The sequence below is a fragment of the Hyla sarda genome, chromosome 7 (genome assembly GCF_029499605.1).
Source record: "Hyla sarda isolate aHylSar1 chromosome 7, aHylSar1.hap1, whole genome shotgun sequence".
Classification (NCBI taxonomy): domain Eukaryota; kingdom Metazoa; phylum Chordata; class Amphibia; order Anura; family Hylidae; genus Hyla; species Hyla sarda.
In genome coordinates this window covers 222,407,974-222,426,468 of record NC_079195.1, presented here as the reverse complement: position 1 = coordinate 222,426,468, position 18,495 = coordinate 222,407,974, and the positions used below count along the sequence as shown (strand labels likewise).

Below are 18,495 nucleotides of genomic sequence, written 5' to 3'. Positions count from 1 at the left end.
GGTCAAAATGTAGGGATGAGCAGCAGGGGCCATATTCGAATTCGCGATATTTTGCGAATATATTGACAATTATTCGTCCTGTGTTCGCAAAATTCGCTATGTCCATTCACTTTTTTCCATGCAAATTTTTATGCGAAAATTTGCATGGAAAAAAAGTGAATGGATATAGCAAATATGCGAATTTTGCGAACACAGGACGAATTATTGTCAATATATTGAAAAAAAAAAAATAAAAACCCTCATGATAGACCCACGTGATAGACCCATGCGATAGACATGGGTCTATCACATGCATAAAAATTTGCATGTGAAAACAAAAATACGAATATTCATCATTACGAATATATAGCGCGATATTCTAAATATTCGCAAAATCGCAAAGTGCCGAAATTCGCGATAAAAATTCGCATTACGAATATTCGTGCTCAACACTATTGCATAAAAATTTGCACGTGAAAAAAAACAAAAAAAACAGACCCCTGTGATAGACCCCTATTCGCATGAAAAATGTGCATAAAAATTTGCATGTGAAAACTAAAAAAAAGAAACACGAATATTCGTCATTACAAATATAGGGGGAGATTTATCAAAACCTGTGCAAAGGAAAAGTTGCCCAGTTGCCCATAGCAACCAATCAGATCGCTTCTTTCATTTTGCAGAGGCCTTGTTAAAAATGAAAGAAGCCATCTGATTGGTTGCTATGGGCAACTGGGCAACTTTTCCTCTGGGCAGGTTTTGGATGGGTATAATGGTAATAAGGTGATTGAGAAGGAGAGATATAAAGGAAAAGGGTCAGAACAGAGAAAGAAGAGACGGGAAAAGACGATAGAAAGAGCAGATATAAGGTTGGTAATTAGAAAAAAATTTTAAGAAGCAAGTAAGAGAGAAGAAAGGGGCAGTGGTCTTCAACCTGCGGACCTCCAGATGTTGCAAAACTACAACTCCCAGCATGCCCGATCAGCCAATCACCGCTGCGATAGGGTCCCGTCTTGTCCCGCCACTGATTGGCTGAACAGGCCGTCACTCCTGTTTGTCTCCAAAGAAGGGGGCCGTAGTGCTAAGCGGATTGGTGAGTAGCTGGGCCCCGAACGTGAAAACGTGACCCCCCTCAATGAGACAATCTATCCTGTGGATAGAACAATACCTTAAATTAAAGGGGTATTCCAGGGGAAAATGTGTGTGTAAATATATAATCAACTAGCTCCAGAAAGTTAAACAGATTTGTAAATTACTTCTATTAAAAAATCTTAATCCTTTCAGTACTTATGAGCTGCTGAAGTTGAGTTGTTCTTTTCTGTTTACGTGCTCTCTGATGACACCTGTCTCGGCAACTGTCCAGATTAGAAGCAAATCCCCATAGAAACCTTTTCTACTCTGTGCAGTTCCCGAGACAAGCAGAGATGTCAGCAGAGAGCACTGTTACCAGACAGAAAAGAACAACTCAACTTCAGCAGCTGATAATTATTGGAAGAATTAAGATTTTTTAATAGAAGTCATTTACAAATCTGTTTAACTTTCTGGAGCTAGTTTATATAAAAAAAAAAAAAATTTTTTCCTGGAATACCCCTTTAAGTAGGTAGGATTCGTTAGAAACGACTTCTATTTAGTGGTCGCAGCCTTGTATATAATGCACAAACCTTCTGACAGGATTCCACCTCTATTCTCTATTTCGGCAGCTCCCATGACACAAAGTCTCTTCTAATTCTTTTACGACCGAAAACAAAAAAGGATTTGGACCCATCTGAGGGTCATATATTAGGAAGATCATCCTGTCGTCTCTTTGCACGTACCATTCGTTTAAAGGGATTTTTTTTCACATTTGGAAGGAACATTTCACTAAATGAATGTCCTAAAGTGACCCCGAGCAGCGTTGTTTATGTAGGCCGAGGTCCTGTAAGGAAAAGATATTATAACAGTTCATCTATAGTGAATCGAGAGCATGGTTTCCCAAGCAGCGTGCCTCCAGCTGTTGCAAAAACTACAACTCCCAGCATGCCCGTAGGGCAACAGCTGGAGGCACCCTGGTTGGGAAACACTTTGCTAGGACACAAATAGAATTAATCTAGTAAAACTCTCATAAGTAACCCTGGCTCTGCCCGCACAGCGCAGAGGAGCAGGCAGTGATGAAATACAGCTTTGGTTGTACGGGCATGCTGGAAGTTGTAGTTTTGCAATAGCTGGAGGCACACGAGTTAGGAAACACTGTGCTAGGACAAGGAATAGGAGCAATCTAGTAAAACCTTCATTCTAAATAGCCCTGGCTCAGCCTGGATGACAGCAGCTTATGCAGACCGAAGAGGAGCAGAATTGAAATGAATACAGCTTTGGCTGTACAGGAATGCTGGGAGTTGTAGTTTTGCAACAGCTGGAGTCACCCCAGTTGGGAATACTGTGGTAGGACAACGAATAGAAGCAATCTAGTAAAATTCTCATACTAAATAACCCTGGCTCTGCCTGGATGACAGCTGCTTATGCACAGCGCAGGGGAGCAGACAGGAAACTAATACAGCTTTGGCTGTACAGACATGCTGGGAGTTGTAGTTTTGCAACAGCTGGTGGCACACCGCTTGGGAACACTGTGGTAGGACAACGAATAGAAGCAATCTAGTAAAATTCTCATACTAAATAACCCTGGCTCTGCCTGGATGACAGCTGCTTATGCACAGCGCAGGGGAGCAGAATTGAAATGAATACAGCTTTGGTTGTACAGGCATGCTAGGAGTTGTAGTTTTGCAACAGCTGGAGTCAGCCCAGTTGGGAACGCTGTGGTAGGACAACGAATAGAAGCAATCTAGTAAAACTCTCATACTAAATAACACTGGCTCTTCCTGGATAACAGCAGCTTATGCACAGGGCAGAAGAGCAGACAGGAAACTAATACAGCTTTGGCTGTACAGACATGCTGGGAGTTGTAGTTTTGCAACAGCTGGTGGCACACCGCTTGGGAACACTGTGGTAGGACAACGAATAGAAGCAATCTAGTAAAATTTTTATACTAAATAACACTGGCTCTGCCTGGATAACAGCAGCTTATGCACAGCGCAGAGGAGCAGACAGGAAATAAATACAGCTTTGGCTGTACAGGCATGCTGGGATTTGTAGCTTTGCAACAGCTGGGGGCACACCGATTGGGAACACTGCGGTAGGACAACAAATAGAAGCAATCTAGTAAAACTCTCATACTAAATAACACTGGCTCTGCCTGGATAACAGCAGCTTATGCACAGAGGAGCAGACAGGAAATGAATACAGCTTTGGCTGTACAGGCATGCTGGACATTGTAGTTTCGCAACAGCTGGAGGCACACTGGTTGGGAACACTGCGGTAGGACAACGAATAGAAGCAATCTAGTAAAATTCTCATACTAAATAACACCGGCTCTGCCTGGATAACAGCAGCTTATGAACAGCGCAGAGGAGCAGACAGGAAATGATTACAGCTTTTGCTGTACAGGCATGCTGGGAGTTGTAGTTTTGCAACACCTGGAGACACACCGGTTGGGAAACACTGACCTAGAAGGTTGTGCTTTGTTGGGTAATCCCAAGATTATAGCTTATCACCTACAAACAGTATCAATCAACTGGGGGTCCCCACCGATCACAAGAATGGGAGGTCCATGTGCCCTAGTGTGAATCTTTGCAAATAAATGTAATGGCGGCACTCGTGCTTAACACCTGTGTATAGATAAAAAAAAATTGTAGTCTTGGGATAAAATCTTTCATGCTGGGAGTAGTAGTTGTGCTAAAAGCTGCTGCGCTATAGTGCACCGTTCTGCACCATGTGACCCCTGCCCCCCCCCCTCCCCACAGAGTTTAATAAATGACTCCTAGCAAACATTGAAGTGACTTTTGTAGCTAGTTATCTGTTCCACGTTGTGTATAAACCAGCACAATAGTGTGAGTTGTGTATAGTCTTATCCAGCTCACTGCGTAAGAGATAACCGTGCCCTGAGCGCAGTCATCCGGGATGGTATGTTGTAACAAAGGGCCCTGGGGGCAAAACGTGTAGGGCGCGGAGCTGCGTACGTGCTTCAGAGGACTCCAAGTTTACCTGAGCTTAGAATCAATACCTACAGTTATTACGTATACTGATTCCGGGGTCGGCTCTGCGGTTATCTCAATTGGAAGACTGTAATGTGCTCCTGAGCAGGTCTGAACAGGAATGGGAACACTTATATGGTTGCGGATAGAGAGACCCACGCGTTTTACTCCAGACTAAAGCAGAGATTGATAAAGGGGCCTACGTGTTGTGTGCCCAAAATAACTCAAACACACGCTTTATTGTCATAATTGGGGCAGACACAAGCCTTCTTCTTGGCAGCCTCTTTTTTTTTTCCCCAATTTTTTTTTATAGATATATGTATATGTATATGTGTATGTATATATATATATATATATATATATATATATATATATATATATATGGGAATATGCAAATCAGCTCATTACATCACCTTTTCCTTCTGGAGAGAGAGTTCTGGCTTGTCATTAATCCCGATTAGCTTTTTATATTCCGTAACTGGAGCTAAGCTGATACCAGGGAACATCGCCTGAAAAGGTGATGTAATGAGCTGATTTGCATATTCCCCTACCCAGAATGCCTGCGGAGTGCTTAGTGGCCTTTGGTGAACTTAGTGGCCTTTGGTGAACTCTCCCTGAGTTAAATACTCATCCCGTTTATATATATATATATATATATATATATATATATATATATATATATTTTTATTTTTATTTTTTTTTTATTATTATTATTATTATTATTATTATTATTATTATTATTATTTTTACATTTTTTAATTATTATTATTATTTAATTTATTTATTATTATTTTTAAGAAAGGATTACGTTCTAGGGCCCCGTTCACATCAAGTTTTAAGGATACACTGCCGGTACAACATTGAGATACCAGTAAAAAAAAAAGGTATGCAATGGGGTCTGGATGCATTATTGCCATACTGATATGGGGCAATTGGCATCAGCATCATAGGGTTTTTTTTTTTTTACCTTCCTCTAGACCAGTGTTAAGCAGCCAATGTGCCTGCAGCTGTAGCAAAACTACATCTCTCAGCATGCCCGGACAGCCAACGACTGGGAGTTGTAGTTTTGCAACAGCTGGAGTCAACCTGTTTGGGAAACACATTGCTAGGGCAACGAATTGGACTCTCATACTAAATAACCCTGCCTGGATGACAGCAGCTTATGCACAGCACAGAGGAGCAGACAGGGAATGAATACAGCTTTAGCTGTCGGGGCATACTAGGAGTTGGAGTTTTGCAACAGCTGGAGGCACCCTGGTTCGAAAACACTGTGCTCGAACAATTAATAGGTGGAATCTAGTAGAACTTTTGTACTTGGCTCTGCCTGGATGACTGAATCTTATGCACAGCACAGAAGAGCAGACAAGGAATGAATACAGCTTTCGGCGGTCCGGGCATACTGGGAGTTGTAGTTTTGCTAGAGCTGGATGCACACTGATTGGGAAATACTGTGCTAGGACAATGAATAGGCGAAATCTAGTACACAGAGTGTCCCAAAAAAGTAAAATGGAGCCGCTTCACCTGGTGTCCAAAGGAGCAGCTAACCCTGGTACAGGTAAAGAGTAGTACAGAACATGTAGTACCTCCCTGTACTGTAGGGGCGCTACCAGACACCAGTCAGTGCATTCACTTCAGACATACAGATAAAGAGTACAGAACATGTAATACGTCCCTGTACTGTAGGGGGCGCTACCAGACACCAGTCAGTACATGTACTTCAGTAATACAGGTAAAGAGTACAGAACATTTAATACCTCCCTGTACTGTAGGGGGCGCTACCAGACACCAGTCAGTGCATACACTTCAGTAATACAGGTAAAGAGTACAGAACATGTAATACCTCCCTGTACTGTAGGGGGTGCTACCAGACACCAGTCAGTGCATGCACTTCAGTAATACAGGTACAGAGTACAGAACATGTAATACCTCCCTGTCCTGTAGGGGGCGCTACCAGACCCCAGTCAGTGCATACACTTCAGTAATACAGGTACAGAGTACATAACAAGTAATACCTCCCTGTACTGTAGGGGGCGCTACCAGACACCAGTCAGTGCATGCACTTCAGTAATACAGGTACAGAGTACAGAACATGTAATACCTCCCTGTACTGTAGGGGGCGCTATCAGACACCAGTCAGTGCATACACTTCAGTAATACAGGTGTTTTACCAGTGAATGCCCATTTTGATTGGTCGGTTCTTCCGGCCATTGACACAATTCACAGATCTGGACTGTCCGTAGCATTGTATGTGGAGTCTGGTATCAAGTTACAATGATAGAGAAAAGACCAAAAATATTGTAACCTGAGGCCATTGTAACACTTTTTAGTCCCGAAAACACTTGAACAGTATGGCGACAGAACTCTCAAGCTGGTCCTCTGCCTTGTCTTGTAGTTCTGTGGAACATTTGGAGACTTGGATCCATGCATAGGTTTATTCCATGGAGAACAGAAGCCAAGCTGGGTCTTCTCATCTCCTCATCTATATAGTTCAGTATCTGCCAACCTGTGGTTCTCCAGCTGTTGCAAAACTACAACTCCCATTTTGCCCGGAAAGCCAAAGGCTGTATTTATTCCCTGTCTGCTCCTCTATGCTGTCGATAAGCTGCTGTCATCCATCGTTATTCTGTATAAGAGTTTTACTATATTGATTCTATACAGATCAGTGCCTGCCAACCTGTGGATCTCCAGCTGTTGCACAACTACCATCTTGCCCGGACAGCCAAAGGCTGTATTCATTCTCTGTCTGCTCCTCTGCACTGTGTGTAAGCTACTGTCATCCAGGGTTATTTTTGTATAAGAGTTTTACTATATTGATTCTAAATAGATCAGTGTCTGCCAACCTGTGGTTCTCCAGCTGTTGCAAAACTACAACTCCCATCATGCCCCGACCGCCGAAGGCTGTCAGGGCATTATGGGAGTTGTAGTTTTGCAACAGCTGAAGAGCTACAGGTTGGCAGACACCTATCTAGTTATATAATGCAAAAAACAAAACCTGAAAATTAAAATACAATCCATCACCTCTTAAAATTTTGACTCGTTTTTACAAGACCGGTTCGCCCTGCGGCCCCGTGTAATGACGACATTGTGTATTAAAGGTTAACATACTTCCTCCATGGATTCTCGCCTCAGGCCCTTTTTTCAGGGTAGAATCACCTGTTTTGCCATATACAGCACAGTCTCGACATGCAAAAGGTGATTTCCGCCCAAAATGCTTAATTTTATTTTTTTCATATGATATCCTGAAAGGCGACTGGTGTTGTGTAACTCAATACTTTCCTGTGATGTAAGTTACATCATATCTTTGCACGTGCACCATTAGGGTATAGGGTGTGAGATGATAAATCGAATGGCCCTCTGCTGTACATGCTGGGAAATCTCTGTTACGCGTGCGCATGCAGGCAGGATGACACTCCGGGCTGGCAGTCAGTAAGATTTCCCAGACATACGGCCTACCCGGAGTGATTCTTTATCATAGTCTATGATTAAAGAGGTTGTCCGATTATGTAACACTTATCCCATTACCACAAGATAGGAAAGTGTTTCTTTTACAGTCTACATCTGTTGCAAAACTACAACTCCCAGCATGCCCAGACAGTCAAAGCTGTATTCATTCCCTGTCTGTTCCTCTGTGCTGTGCATAAGCTACTGTGATCCAAGCAGAGCCAGGGTTATTTAGCATGGGAGTTTTCTGAGATTGCTCCTATTCCTTGTTCTATCTCAGTGTTCCCCAACCAGTGTTGCAAAACTACAACTCCCAACATGCTCGGACAGCCTTTCGCTGTCGGGGAATGCTGGGAGTTGTAGTTTTGCAACAGCTGGAGGCACAATGGTTGGGAAACACTGAGATAGGTAATAAGTGTCCACAGCGAGTCTGACCACAGGGACCCCATATGATCTCTTGAACAGGGCTTGACTCTGAGCACTCTGGCACCTACTTTCCGAGATGGTCTCGGGGGGTTAAGGCTCCTTTTTCAAATCAATGCCAAAGGCTGTCCAGGCATATTGGGAAAACGAATAGGAGTGATCTGGTAAAACTCTCATACTGAATAACCCTGGCTCTGCCTGGATGACAGCAGCTTAAGCACAGCACAGAGGAGCAGACAAGGAATGCATACCGCTTTGGCTGTCCAGCATGTTGGGAGGTGTAGTTTTGCAACAGCAGGAGGCACCCTGGTTGTGAAACACTGATTAAAGGGGTACTCCGGTGGAAAACTTTTTTTTTCTTTTTAAATCAACTGGTGCCAGAAAGTTAAACAGATTTGTAAATCACTTCAATTAAAAAAATCTTAATCCTTCCAGTACTTATTAGCTGCTGAATACTACAGAGGAAATTCTTTTATTTTTGGAACACAGTGCTCTCTGCTGAATCACAAGCATGGTGCTCTCTGCTGACATCTCTGTTCATTTTAGGAACTGTCCAGAGCAGCATATGTTTGCTATGGGGATTTTCTCCTATTCTGGACAGTTCCTAAAATGGACAGAGATGTCAGCAGAGAGCACTGTGCTCATAATGTCAGCAGAGAGCTCTGTGTTCCAAAAAGAAAATAATTTCCTCTTTAGTAGTCAGCAGCTAATAAGTACTAGAAGGATTAAGATTTTGTAATAGAAGAAATTTACAAATCTGTTTAACTTTGTGGCACCAGTTGGTTTAAAAAAACGTTTTCCACCGGAGTACCCCTTTAATAGCTATATCTCTGCTTATGTCTCTGCCTTGTACAAGGACCCAAATTCTCCCGCACCCCCCATGGACTTTACATAAATTGCTTAATTCTAAATACAAATTGAGATATAATGTAGCACAATACTCTAAAATATATTTCCCCAAAGCTTTATTTAAAATATGTTTCTTTATAGCTCTGTGCCCATCGCGGTATTGCTGCACCCAGTGGCGGAACATTTACTTGATGATCTTCTTGACCCTTTACGTTGCTGCAACATGTCCACCAAACTTAGACCGGAGCGTTGTCGTTCTCCATTTTCCGTTTGCGTTCCTTTCTCCGTCAGAATCCCCTTCTCTTCGTTGGTTTGCGTTGCTACATTTGTGTTTACGATGAACATTTGCACCTCTACGCTCGCTTTTTCGATGAACGTTTGCGTTTCCGCGTTCGCTTCCTCGACGAACGTTTGCGTGGCGGCATTTCCCTGCAACAATCGCTCCGTCTCCGTTGCCGCGTTCTGGACATATAGGTGGATCTTTCTTGTAGCTTGGAAATAAGGACTGGAACTGGCCTTTTCAAGGTCTTTGCTCTTCATGGCATCTTGGTTCTTCTTTATCGATTCCACATACTCTTGCGTAGTTAACCCTCGCGCCAGCAGCCAAAGATGGAAACATATATGATACCCCAACATAGATGCCAGTAGGAGACTAATGGCGCCACTTATAAAGCTTATAAACAGAACAACGACCTGTATTTCGACGATGTTATGTATGGTAAGCCAGCTGTCACATGATTCGAAGTTCAACCATGGCTGATGACTGTTCATGGAGAACTCAACCAGAGACAAGACGGCCAGGCATGCTGTGCCTAAGAAACCCGCCACGAGGCAATTCACGTAAAACCAAAAATTCTTTCCCCCGACACAGTTGTTGAAAATTCGGGAATGGTGATCGAAATTGAAAACGTCTTTTTGGCAAATGCAGCAGAATCTGGTTTTCTCTTTATAAAACATAACGGGTATTATGCGGCAGTGGATCCTCTGTGGTTTGGTGTCGTTTGCCTCCGTGTAGGTGACGGCCATCTTGGGATCGGCGGCCACCTTGGGATCGATGGACATAGTCAGGAAGTGGAAGATGGAATAGGCGAAGAATAAGAGGCCTAGGATTCCGCAGCTGGTAGTTTGCCAGGAGCAAGGTAGTAGGGGAAGTACAATACCGAAGGCTGTGGTCACCAAATACCCGTATACTACGCCAATGAGGATTTGGAGAGGGTGCCATGGTTGCTGAAGACCGTTCTTCCGCTTTCTGTCTGGGAAACCCATTTTGGCTTGAAGGGTGGTGTCAGGTGGCCTTACTGGCGGGTGTCGGTGGCTTTCTTCATCGTTCGGGAATCTGCCAGAGAAAAATGGCGTCCTTACAGCTGTGCCGGCTGACTCTGGAAACTCGTGTGTCATATACAGGTCAAATGTGACATCATTATGATGTCATCAGACATAGAGGGTGGAAATGTGACATACTTACTGTACACTGCGCCATGCTACCATAACATCGGGTGGCGTTTATTGATATATATCCCTTATTAGGGTACGCTCACACGGGCGGATTACCTGCGGAATTTCCGCAGCGGATTTTGCTACCATTGACTTCAATTGGGCCTTCAGAAAATCCGCAATAGAGGCAGTTTTGAAGATTTTCCTTCAGACCCATTGAATTCAATGGTAGCAGATTATCTGCTGCGGATTTTCCGCAGCAAATACGCTGCGTAAATTCTGCAGGTAATCCGCCTGTGTGAACGTACCCTAAGGGTACGTTCACACGAGCGGATTAAGGGTACGTTCACACGCGCGTTTTTTTTTAGCGGGTTTTCCACTGCGTATTTGAAAGTGGGCGGGCTCTTCTCGGCTGTCCGCAGCAGATTTTCCGCGGCGGAATGTACACTGCGGAAAATCTGCCGCAAGCCCCATTGAAGTCAATAGGGACTGTGGCGGATTTTCCGCAGCGTAAATTCCGCCGTGGAAAATCTGCTGCAGGCAGCCAAGAAGAGCCCGCCCACTTTCAAATACGCAGCGGAAAACCCGCTAACAAAAATCCGCTGGTGAAGGCCCGCTCTATGCTGTCTTTACATGTGCCTGCTCGATGTGCGCGGCGCACTCGCACATCGCGGCCACTCTCCCTGCTCTGAGCTAGGCAGAGAGCTCCCGCGATGTACGAGTATACTGCGACTCGCACATCGCAGTATGTCTGTTCGTAGCGGCGTATTGCCGCTACAAGCAGGCACATGTAAAGACAGCATAGAGCGGGCCTTCACCAGCGGATCCGCGGCGAAATCCGCTGCGAAAATCCGCTCATGTGAACGTACCCTTAGGGTTGCCTAAACCAGAGGTCTCCAATCGTTGCCTCCCCCCAGCTTCAGAGGTTTCAACACTACAACTCCCAGCATGCCCGGACAGCCAACGGCTGTCCGGGCATGCTGGGATTTGTAGTTTTGCAACGTCTGTTAGGCCGCAGTCTGGAGACCGTCTGTCTAAACTGATGCATTATGGGAAATAAAACACATTTCCAATGTACGAGCGTTACTAAAAAATGTCCTATTTGAGAGCTAGAAGCTTACTAGTCCCCCCATGGGGCAGCTTTGTCTTGATGGTTAATGCCCTGGTTACAACCGCTGTCACTGAGGTGGTCGCACATGCTCAGTTTAACTGTCTCCACTGCACATGCAGGCAAGAGGGACTATGAGCATGTGCACTCTGTTGCCTGGCAACAGCAGGGTCACAGTTTAGAAGCAAAACCAGGAAGTACAGTACAGGGGTTAGAGGTCGTTTGACTTAGAAACAGCACATTTGCCCTCCTTTACATACACGTATGTGGTCACGTGTGATTTTACACCCCCTTTTCCTATAGTTAAAGGGGTATTCCAGGAAGTTTTTTTATTTGACTATGCTACAGGGGCTGTAAAGTTAGTGTAGTCCATAATATAGTGTCTGTACCCGTGTGTGACGGTTTTCTCACGATTCTTCTGTGATTTTCACCCCAATATTTATTTTTGACACCATACAAAATGACTGTCGTCTCAGATTTTTCCCAGCTTGCAATGCGGCCGAGACCTGACATCACTAGTCAGCTGATGACAGGGAGCCTGTCTGCTTCAATGGGTGGAGGGATCGCTTGGTGGGAGAGAGATCAATCTGCAACTAATGCAACAGCTGTAGGCACCCTGATTGAAAACCACTGGTCTTTTGAATGGATGCAGCTCATTTACGTTTCAATGGGTGGGGTGGCTGATGTGTGGGAGGGAAGCGGAATTGTCCGCCGCTGAAATTCCGCAGTGTGATCGGGTGTCACGGAGACCTATTCACACTAATGTTAAAGTGGCATTCCAGGAAAAAACTTGAGATATATATATATATATATATATCATCAACTGGCTCCAAAAAGTTATACAGATTTGTAAATTACTTCTAATAAAAAATCTGAATCCTTCCAATAATTATCAGCTGCTGAAGTTGAGTTGTTCTTTTCTGTCTGGCAACAGTGCTCTCTGCTGACACCTCTGTCTGTCTCTGGAACTGCACAGAGTAGAAGAGGTTTGCTATGGGGATTTGCTTCTACTCTGGGCAGCTCCCGAGACAGGTGTCATCAGATAGCACTTACATAGAAAAGAACAACTCAACTTCAGCAGCTCTTAAGTACCGAAAGGATTAAGATTTTTTTATTGAAGTTATTTACAAATCTGTTTAACTTTCTGGAGCCGGTTGATATATATATATATATAAAAAAAGTTTTTCCCTGGATAACCCCTTTAAGTTAACACCGCGGGAATTCCATAGTGTGAAGTATCCTTGAGTGTCTCTCGCTCTGGAGGACCTGCCCTGTCCTATATGACACAGACAACACATTGATATGAATGGACATTGTTTAATGCCCTGTTTTGCAACAGCTGGAGGCACCCGGTTGAGAAACACTGAATTATTCTTCGGGTGCTTTCCCTCCACACCTTCTACAATCCTCTCAAGTGTAGACTGGGCCCTATATATAGTAACAGGAAGAATAACAGTAAAAACAACAATAGGAATAGTAAAATAGTAGATCTGCATCTGACTGCGCCCGATACAGGTGAAGGGTGATCGCAGTAGATACAGAAGGAAACATTCACATTCATCGCTCGCAGATAAGACGATAAGCGGCCGCCCAGCAGGTATAAGCTGTTTGCTTTGTATGGTGGTCACATGACCCGCAGGACGTCACGGCGCTTGTTTTCTTAGCCGAGTGTAATATTTATTTTGTAATAAAAACTTTTTTCTCGTATCCTCCATCGCCCGTGGTTTATACTGTAACTGAACCATAAAGCGATTTTTGGGTAATGTGTCATCTGTTTTTGCGTGTTCAAACTTTTCTGGTTTAAAGGGGTACTCCCGTGGAAAACTTTTTTTTTTTTTAATGAACTGGTGCCAGAAAGTTAAACAGATTTGTAATTTATATTAGCAGGGGAGACTCTGGTGGAGAACCTGACAGACGTTGTCCTCCCCCAGAGTACTCTGACTGCTTTGTCTAATGGTCTGAATTTTGGATTAGTTGAAGGTTTTGATTTTGTCTCTTTTGAAGTCGATTTATTTAGGGCTGTTCGTAAAATTAATCTCAATAAGTTTTTTTCCAGCTCCATAAAAAAACCTCCTGCATTAATTGATTGTAATACACCTTGCCATATAGGCCCTTTGGGCTTTATCCCTGTTAAGGGTTTTGATGCTAATGACATGGAGTTTACGAATATGTTAGTTGACTTGGCATCAGATGATGCCGCACAGGTTCGATGTGGAGGGGACTCCCCCCCTTTTTTGGGGGGGGTCCCCTCCACATTCAACCCTCCCTTGGCACCGGGTGGCCCTATTGATTTGTTCATGAAGGCAGTTAAAAATGACATGAAGGCACTCATTTACCCCCATCCACTGAGTAACTTATCTAACGATGAATTTGAAGGTCTGAATTGGTTAGTTAAGAGAGAGGATCTTGTCACCTCAAGAGCAGATAAGGGAGGCAGTATTGTTGTTTGGTCTAAAGTTGATTATAACCAAGAGGCTCAGCGTCAATTGTCTGCGATAGATACCTATGAAAAGTTGTCGGAGAATCCTACGAGCCGTATTAAAGAGAAGTTGAGATCGTTCCTTCGCCACTATGCAGAGGTTGGAGTGTTGGATCTGAAATTAGCGGAACGTCTTATACCTGTGACCCCCAGGGACCCCAATTGGTATTTGTTACCTAAGGTACATAAGTCCCGCACCCACCCCCCTGGACGACCTATTGTTGCGGGGGTGGGTTCGGTGACCGAGTACTTATCTAAATACGTAGATTGGTCCCTTAGACCCCTCCTTACCTCCATTCCAACATATCTTAAAGATACAGGAGACGTATTAAGGTTTATTCACGACTTTAATTGGGAACCCTCTTTCTCGTTGGCATCTATAGATGTAGAGGCGTTGTACACCCGCATTCCCCATATTACGGGTGTTCAAGCCATTCAAAACATTCTGAATAGGACCGACAAGTCACACGGTTTTGTACAATTTATCTGTGATGCCCTCATGTTTATTCTTAACAATAATACTTTTCAATTCGACAATCAATGGTTCCGACAGAAAGTCGGAACCGCAATGGGGAGTCCCACCTCCTGTTCATACGCGAATTTGTTTTTAGCCGCGTTTGAACAGGAGTATGTTTTCAGTACCTCCAATCTTTTTTCAAGGCATATTCGGGCTTTTTGGAGGTATATGGATGATATCCTGGTGGTGTGGGACGGGCCTCCAAGTGTGTTTGAGGATTTTGTAGCCTATCTTAATGTCAATGCTATGAACATGGTATTTACGAGTGTGTTTGGGGGAGATAGTCTCGAATTTTTGGATCTTAAACTCTATGTGGAGAATAACCAGCTGCTGGCACAAGGCTATAGGAAAGAAGTGGCAAGAAATGCTCTTTTGCACTATAAGAGCTCCCACCCTATTGAAACAAAAAATTCTATTCCGTATAGCCAGCTTTTACGTTTAAAAAGAAATAATAGCAAGCAGTCTGATTATGAGGAACAAGCAGGACACTTACTTACACGCTTCAGACAGCGTCAGTATCCTGATGAAGTATTAGCACGAGCTTACAGGAGAGCTGCAATTAAAAACAGAGAAGATTTACTTATTGATTCAAAAAATAAGAAAAAAGATTTTTCGTCCACCACTGAAGAAAATTCAAAATTCACGTTTGCTTTTAAAAACAGCCCTCTGAATCACGTTATCAAATCTGCCATCACTAAGAACTGGTATCTACTAATGGCAGATCCAGACATTGTGAATACAGCACAAAATAGACCCATAGTTACCTTCAGAAAAAACAAGACTATCGCTGATCTACTGAAGGGTCAGAAGTTGAATAGAGAAGCACATCCCAAGGAGACTTGGTTGTCTGGTATAGCCCCGAAAGGGAATAAGAAGTGCGGCTTCTGTCCTCAATGCCCTCACAACATTAATGCGATTTCTATTAAATTAGGGAGTTATGTTTTTGAAATAAAACACCTCATCACCTGCCGGAGCACCTTCGTTGTATATTTTTTATGTTGTAGTTGCCAATTTTTTTATATTGGAAAAACCGAGAGACAACTCCGGGCCCGAGTGCGTGAGCATATGTACTCGGTTCGAAAAGGAGGTGGTTCCCCAAGATTTGTTCAGCATATGCAATCCATACATGGTGGAAATTGCACCACGTTAAAATTTGGAGGTCTTGAAACAATCCCCTGTCACCCTTCTGGAGGAGATAGACGTCGTCTGCTCCTGCGTGCCGAGGCGCGTTGGATACTGCGCCTTGACGCACAGGGGCCGTTAGGGTTAAATGATAAATTAGATTTTTCCCCTTTTTTATAAATTTTTGTTTATTCAGGGCAGATTTAGGTCTATTAGTATTGATGTACTTACCTAACTTGCTTTTTGCTTCCTTATGTGGCGTTTTCGGTTCCGTTCACTTTTGAATGTAACACGGGGTGAGAGTTCACCTGGGATCATGTGACTCACCAGCTGCACCTTTATAATTCGCACAGCGCGATGACGTTAACGAGGCCGGATGAAGCGCATTCCTATGCGTGAAACCGCCGGCAGTCGCCTCTGAGCGCTCCACAACCCATGTCCTCCGTGTTCGAGTCGTGACCCGAGATGGGAGCAGGATTACCTGGATAGAAGCGGTGAGTGCAGGACACCTTTTTTCTTTATTTACTACAATTTAGTGACTACGGTCTTTATTGTCCTAGCACCTCCGTTGCCAGGGTGGATTTCCAGTCTAGCGGGACGCCGTCTCCATCTCGTGGTCTTAGGAGGCCTAAGGTATCGGTGCCACTGTTGTTTCTTGTTTACTTCTAGATTTGTAATTTACTTCTATTAAAAAATCTTAATCCTTCCAGTACTTTTTAGGGGCTGTATATTACAGAGGAAATGCTTTTCTTTTTGGATTTCTGTTATGTCACGACCACAGTGCTCTCTGCTGACCTCTGCTGTTCATTTTAGGAACTGTCCAGAGCAGGAGAAAATCCCCATAGCAAACATATGATTCTTTTGGACAGTTCCTAAACTGGACAGCAGAGGTCAGCAGAGAGCACTGCGGTTGTGACATAAGAGAAATCCAAAAAGAAAAGAATTTCCTCTGTTGTATACAGCCCCTAAAAAGTACTGGAAGGATTAAGATTTTTTAATAGAAGTAATTTAGGAATCTGTTTAAAGGGGTACTCCGGTGAAAAACTTTTTTTTTTTTTTAAATCAACTGGTGCCAGAAAGTTAAACAGATTTGTAAATTACTTCTATTAAAAAATCTTAATCCTTCTTGTACTTATTAGCTGCTGAATACTACAGTGGAAATTCCTTTTTTTTTGAAACACAGAACTGTCTGCTGACATCACGAGCACAGTGCTCTCTGCTGACATCTCTGTCCATTTTTAGGAACTGTCCAGGGTAAAAGGAAATACCCATAGCAAACATATGCTGTTCTGGACAGTTCATAAAATGGACAGAGATGTCAGCAGAGAGCACTGTGCTCGTGATGTCAGCAGAGAGCACTGTGTTTCAAAAATAAAAGAATTTCCGCTGTAGTATTCAGCAGCTAAAAAGTACAGGAAGGATTAAGATTTTTTAATAGAAGCAATTTACAAATCTGTTTAACTTTCTGGCACCAGTTGATTTAAAAAAAAAAAAAAAAGTTTTTCACCGGAGTACCCCTTTAACTTTCTAGTAGAGATGAGCGAACTTACAGTAAATTCGATTCGTCATGAACTTCTCGGCTCGGCAGCTGATGACTTTTCCTGCATAAATTAGTTCAGCTTTCAGGTGCTCCGGTGGGCTGGAAAAGGTGGATACAGTCCTGGGAAAGAGTCTCCTAGGACTGTATCCACCTTCTCCAGCCCACCGGAGCACCTGAAAGCTGAACTAATTTATGCAGGAAAAGTCATCAACTGCCGAGCCGAGAAGTTCGTGACGAATCGAATTTACTGTAAGTTCGCTCATCTCTACTTTCTAGCACCAGTTGATAAAAAAAAAAAAAAGTTTACCACGGTAGTATCCCTTTAATTTCAGTTGTTCTTCACATAGAACAGTGGTCATCAACCTGCGGACCTCCAGTTGTTGCAAAACTACAACTCCCAGCATGCCCGGACAGCCGTTGGCTGTCCGGGCATGCTGGGAGTTGTAGTTTTGCAACATCTGGAGGTCCGCAGGTTGAAGACCACTGACATAGAATGTCAACCTCTGTAATACCAAGAAGTTTTGGCTGTAAGATTCTCGCCCAGTGTTTTTCATTGATGTCCTGTCTTCAGGATAGGCCATACATTGTGTGGTGGCCCGGCTGAGTTGGGCCTCTTTTTTCATACCATACAAACTCACCATCTCTAGTCCTACATTGCCATCTTTTTTTATTTCAGAACAGCTGCATCCATGTGTTTCATTACTGTAACTGGGTCATGTGATCACCAGTCTGACCCTCTGAATGTTACAGTGCTTGATGTGTCAAAGGAAGCTGTCAAACCTGGGTCAGCTGACTTCCTGTGTACTACAGGATGAGATCATCACCTATTAAATTGCACCTACTAGCTCACAGACTCCTCCAAGCTCTATCTGTATACTGCTGCTGCTATCTCTATGGAATCAGGATATATAGTAGTTATACACCTCCCCTCCACCTCTATCTGTATACTGCTGCTATCTCTAAGGGTTCAGTATATATAGTAGTTATACACCTCCCCTCCACCTCTATCTGTAAACTGCTGCTATCTCTATGGGATCAGGATATATAGTAGTTATACCCCTCCCCTCCAGCTTTATTTTCATACTGCTGCTATCTATATGGGATCAGGATATATAGTAGTTATACATCTCCCCTCCAACTCTATCTGTATACTGCTGCTGCTATCTCTATGGGATCAGTGTTTATAGTAGTTATACACCTCCCCTCCAGCTCTGTCTGTATACTGCTGCTATCTCTATGGAATCAGTGTATATATATATATATATATATATATATATATATATATAGTGGTTATACACCTCCCATCCTGCTCTATCTGTATACTACTGCTATCTCTATGGGATCAGGATACATAGTAGTTAAACACCTCCTCTCCAGATCTATCTGTATACTGCTGCTATCTCTATGGGATCAGTATGTATAGTAGTTATACACCTCCCCTCCAGCTCTATCTGTATATTGCTGCTATCTCTATGGGATCAGTATGTATAGCAGTTAAACACATCCCCTCCAGCTCTATCTGTATACTGCTGCTATCTCTAT

General features: G+C 43.4%; 2 protein-coding genes and 1 long non-coding RNA gene across 4 annotated transcripts in view; 1 reads left to right on the top strand and 2 right to left on the bottom strand.

Moving 5' to 3' along the window:
• The window catches only part of LOC130283397 (uncharacterized), a 243,525-nt gene that overhangs the window by 53,414 nt on the left and 171,616 nt on the right, over positions 1-18,495 (bottom strand). The gene's annotated exons all lie outside the window — the stretch shown is intronic.
• The window catches only part of PDE4B (phosphodiesterase 4B), a 467,359-nt gene that overhangs the window by 355,637 nt on the left and 93,227 nt on the right, over positions 1-18,495 (top strand).
• On the bottom strand, positions 8,835-11,434 carry LOC130283394 (palmitoyltransferase ZDHHC11-like). Its single transcript, XM_056532831.1, has 2 exons — positions 11,309-11,434; positions 8,835-10,089 (listed from the first exon to the last, which is right to left on the bottom strand). The coding sequence occupies exon 2, from the start codon at positions 10,017-10,019 to the stop codon at positions 8,889-8,891; it is 1,131 nt and encodes a 376-aa protein (XP_056388806.1). The 5' UTR covers positions 10,020-10,089; positions 11,309-11,434; the 3' UTR covers positions 8,835-8,888.

What these genes read in the sequence shown, in the direction of transcription:
- LOC130283394 (XM_056532831.1), bottom strand. Translation starts at nt 10,019, where the DNA reads ATGGGTTTCCCAGACAGAAAGCGGAAGAACGGTCTTCAGCAACCATGG.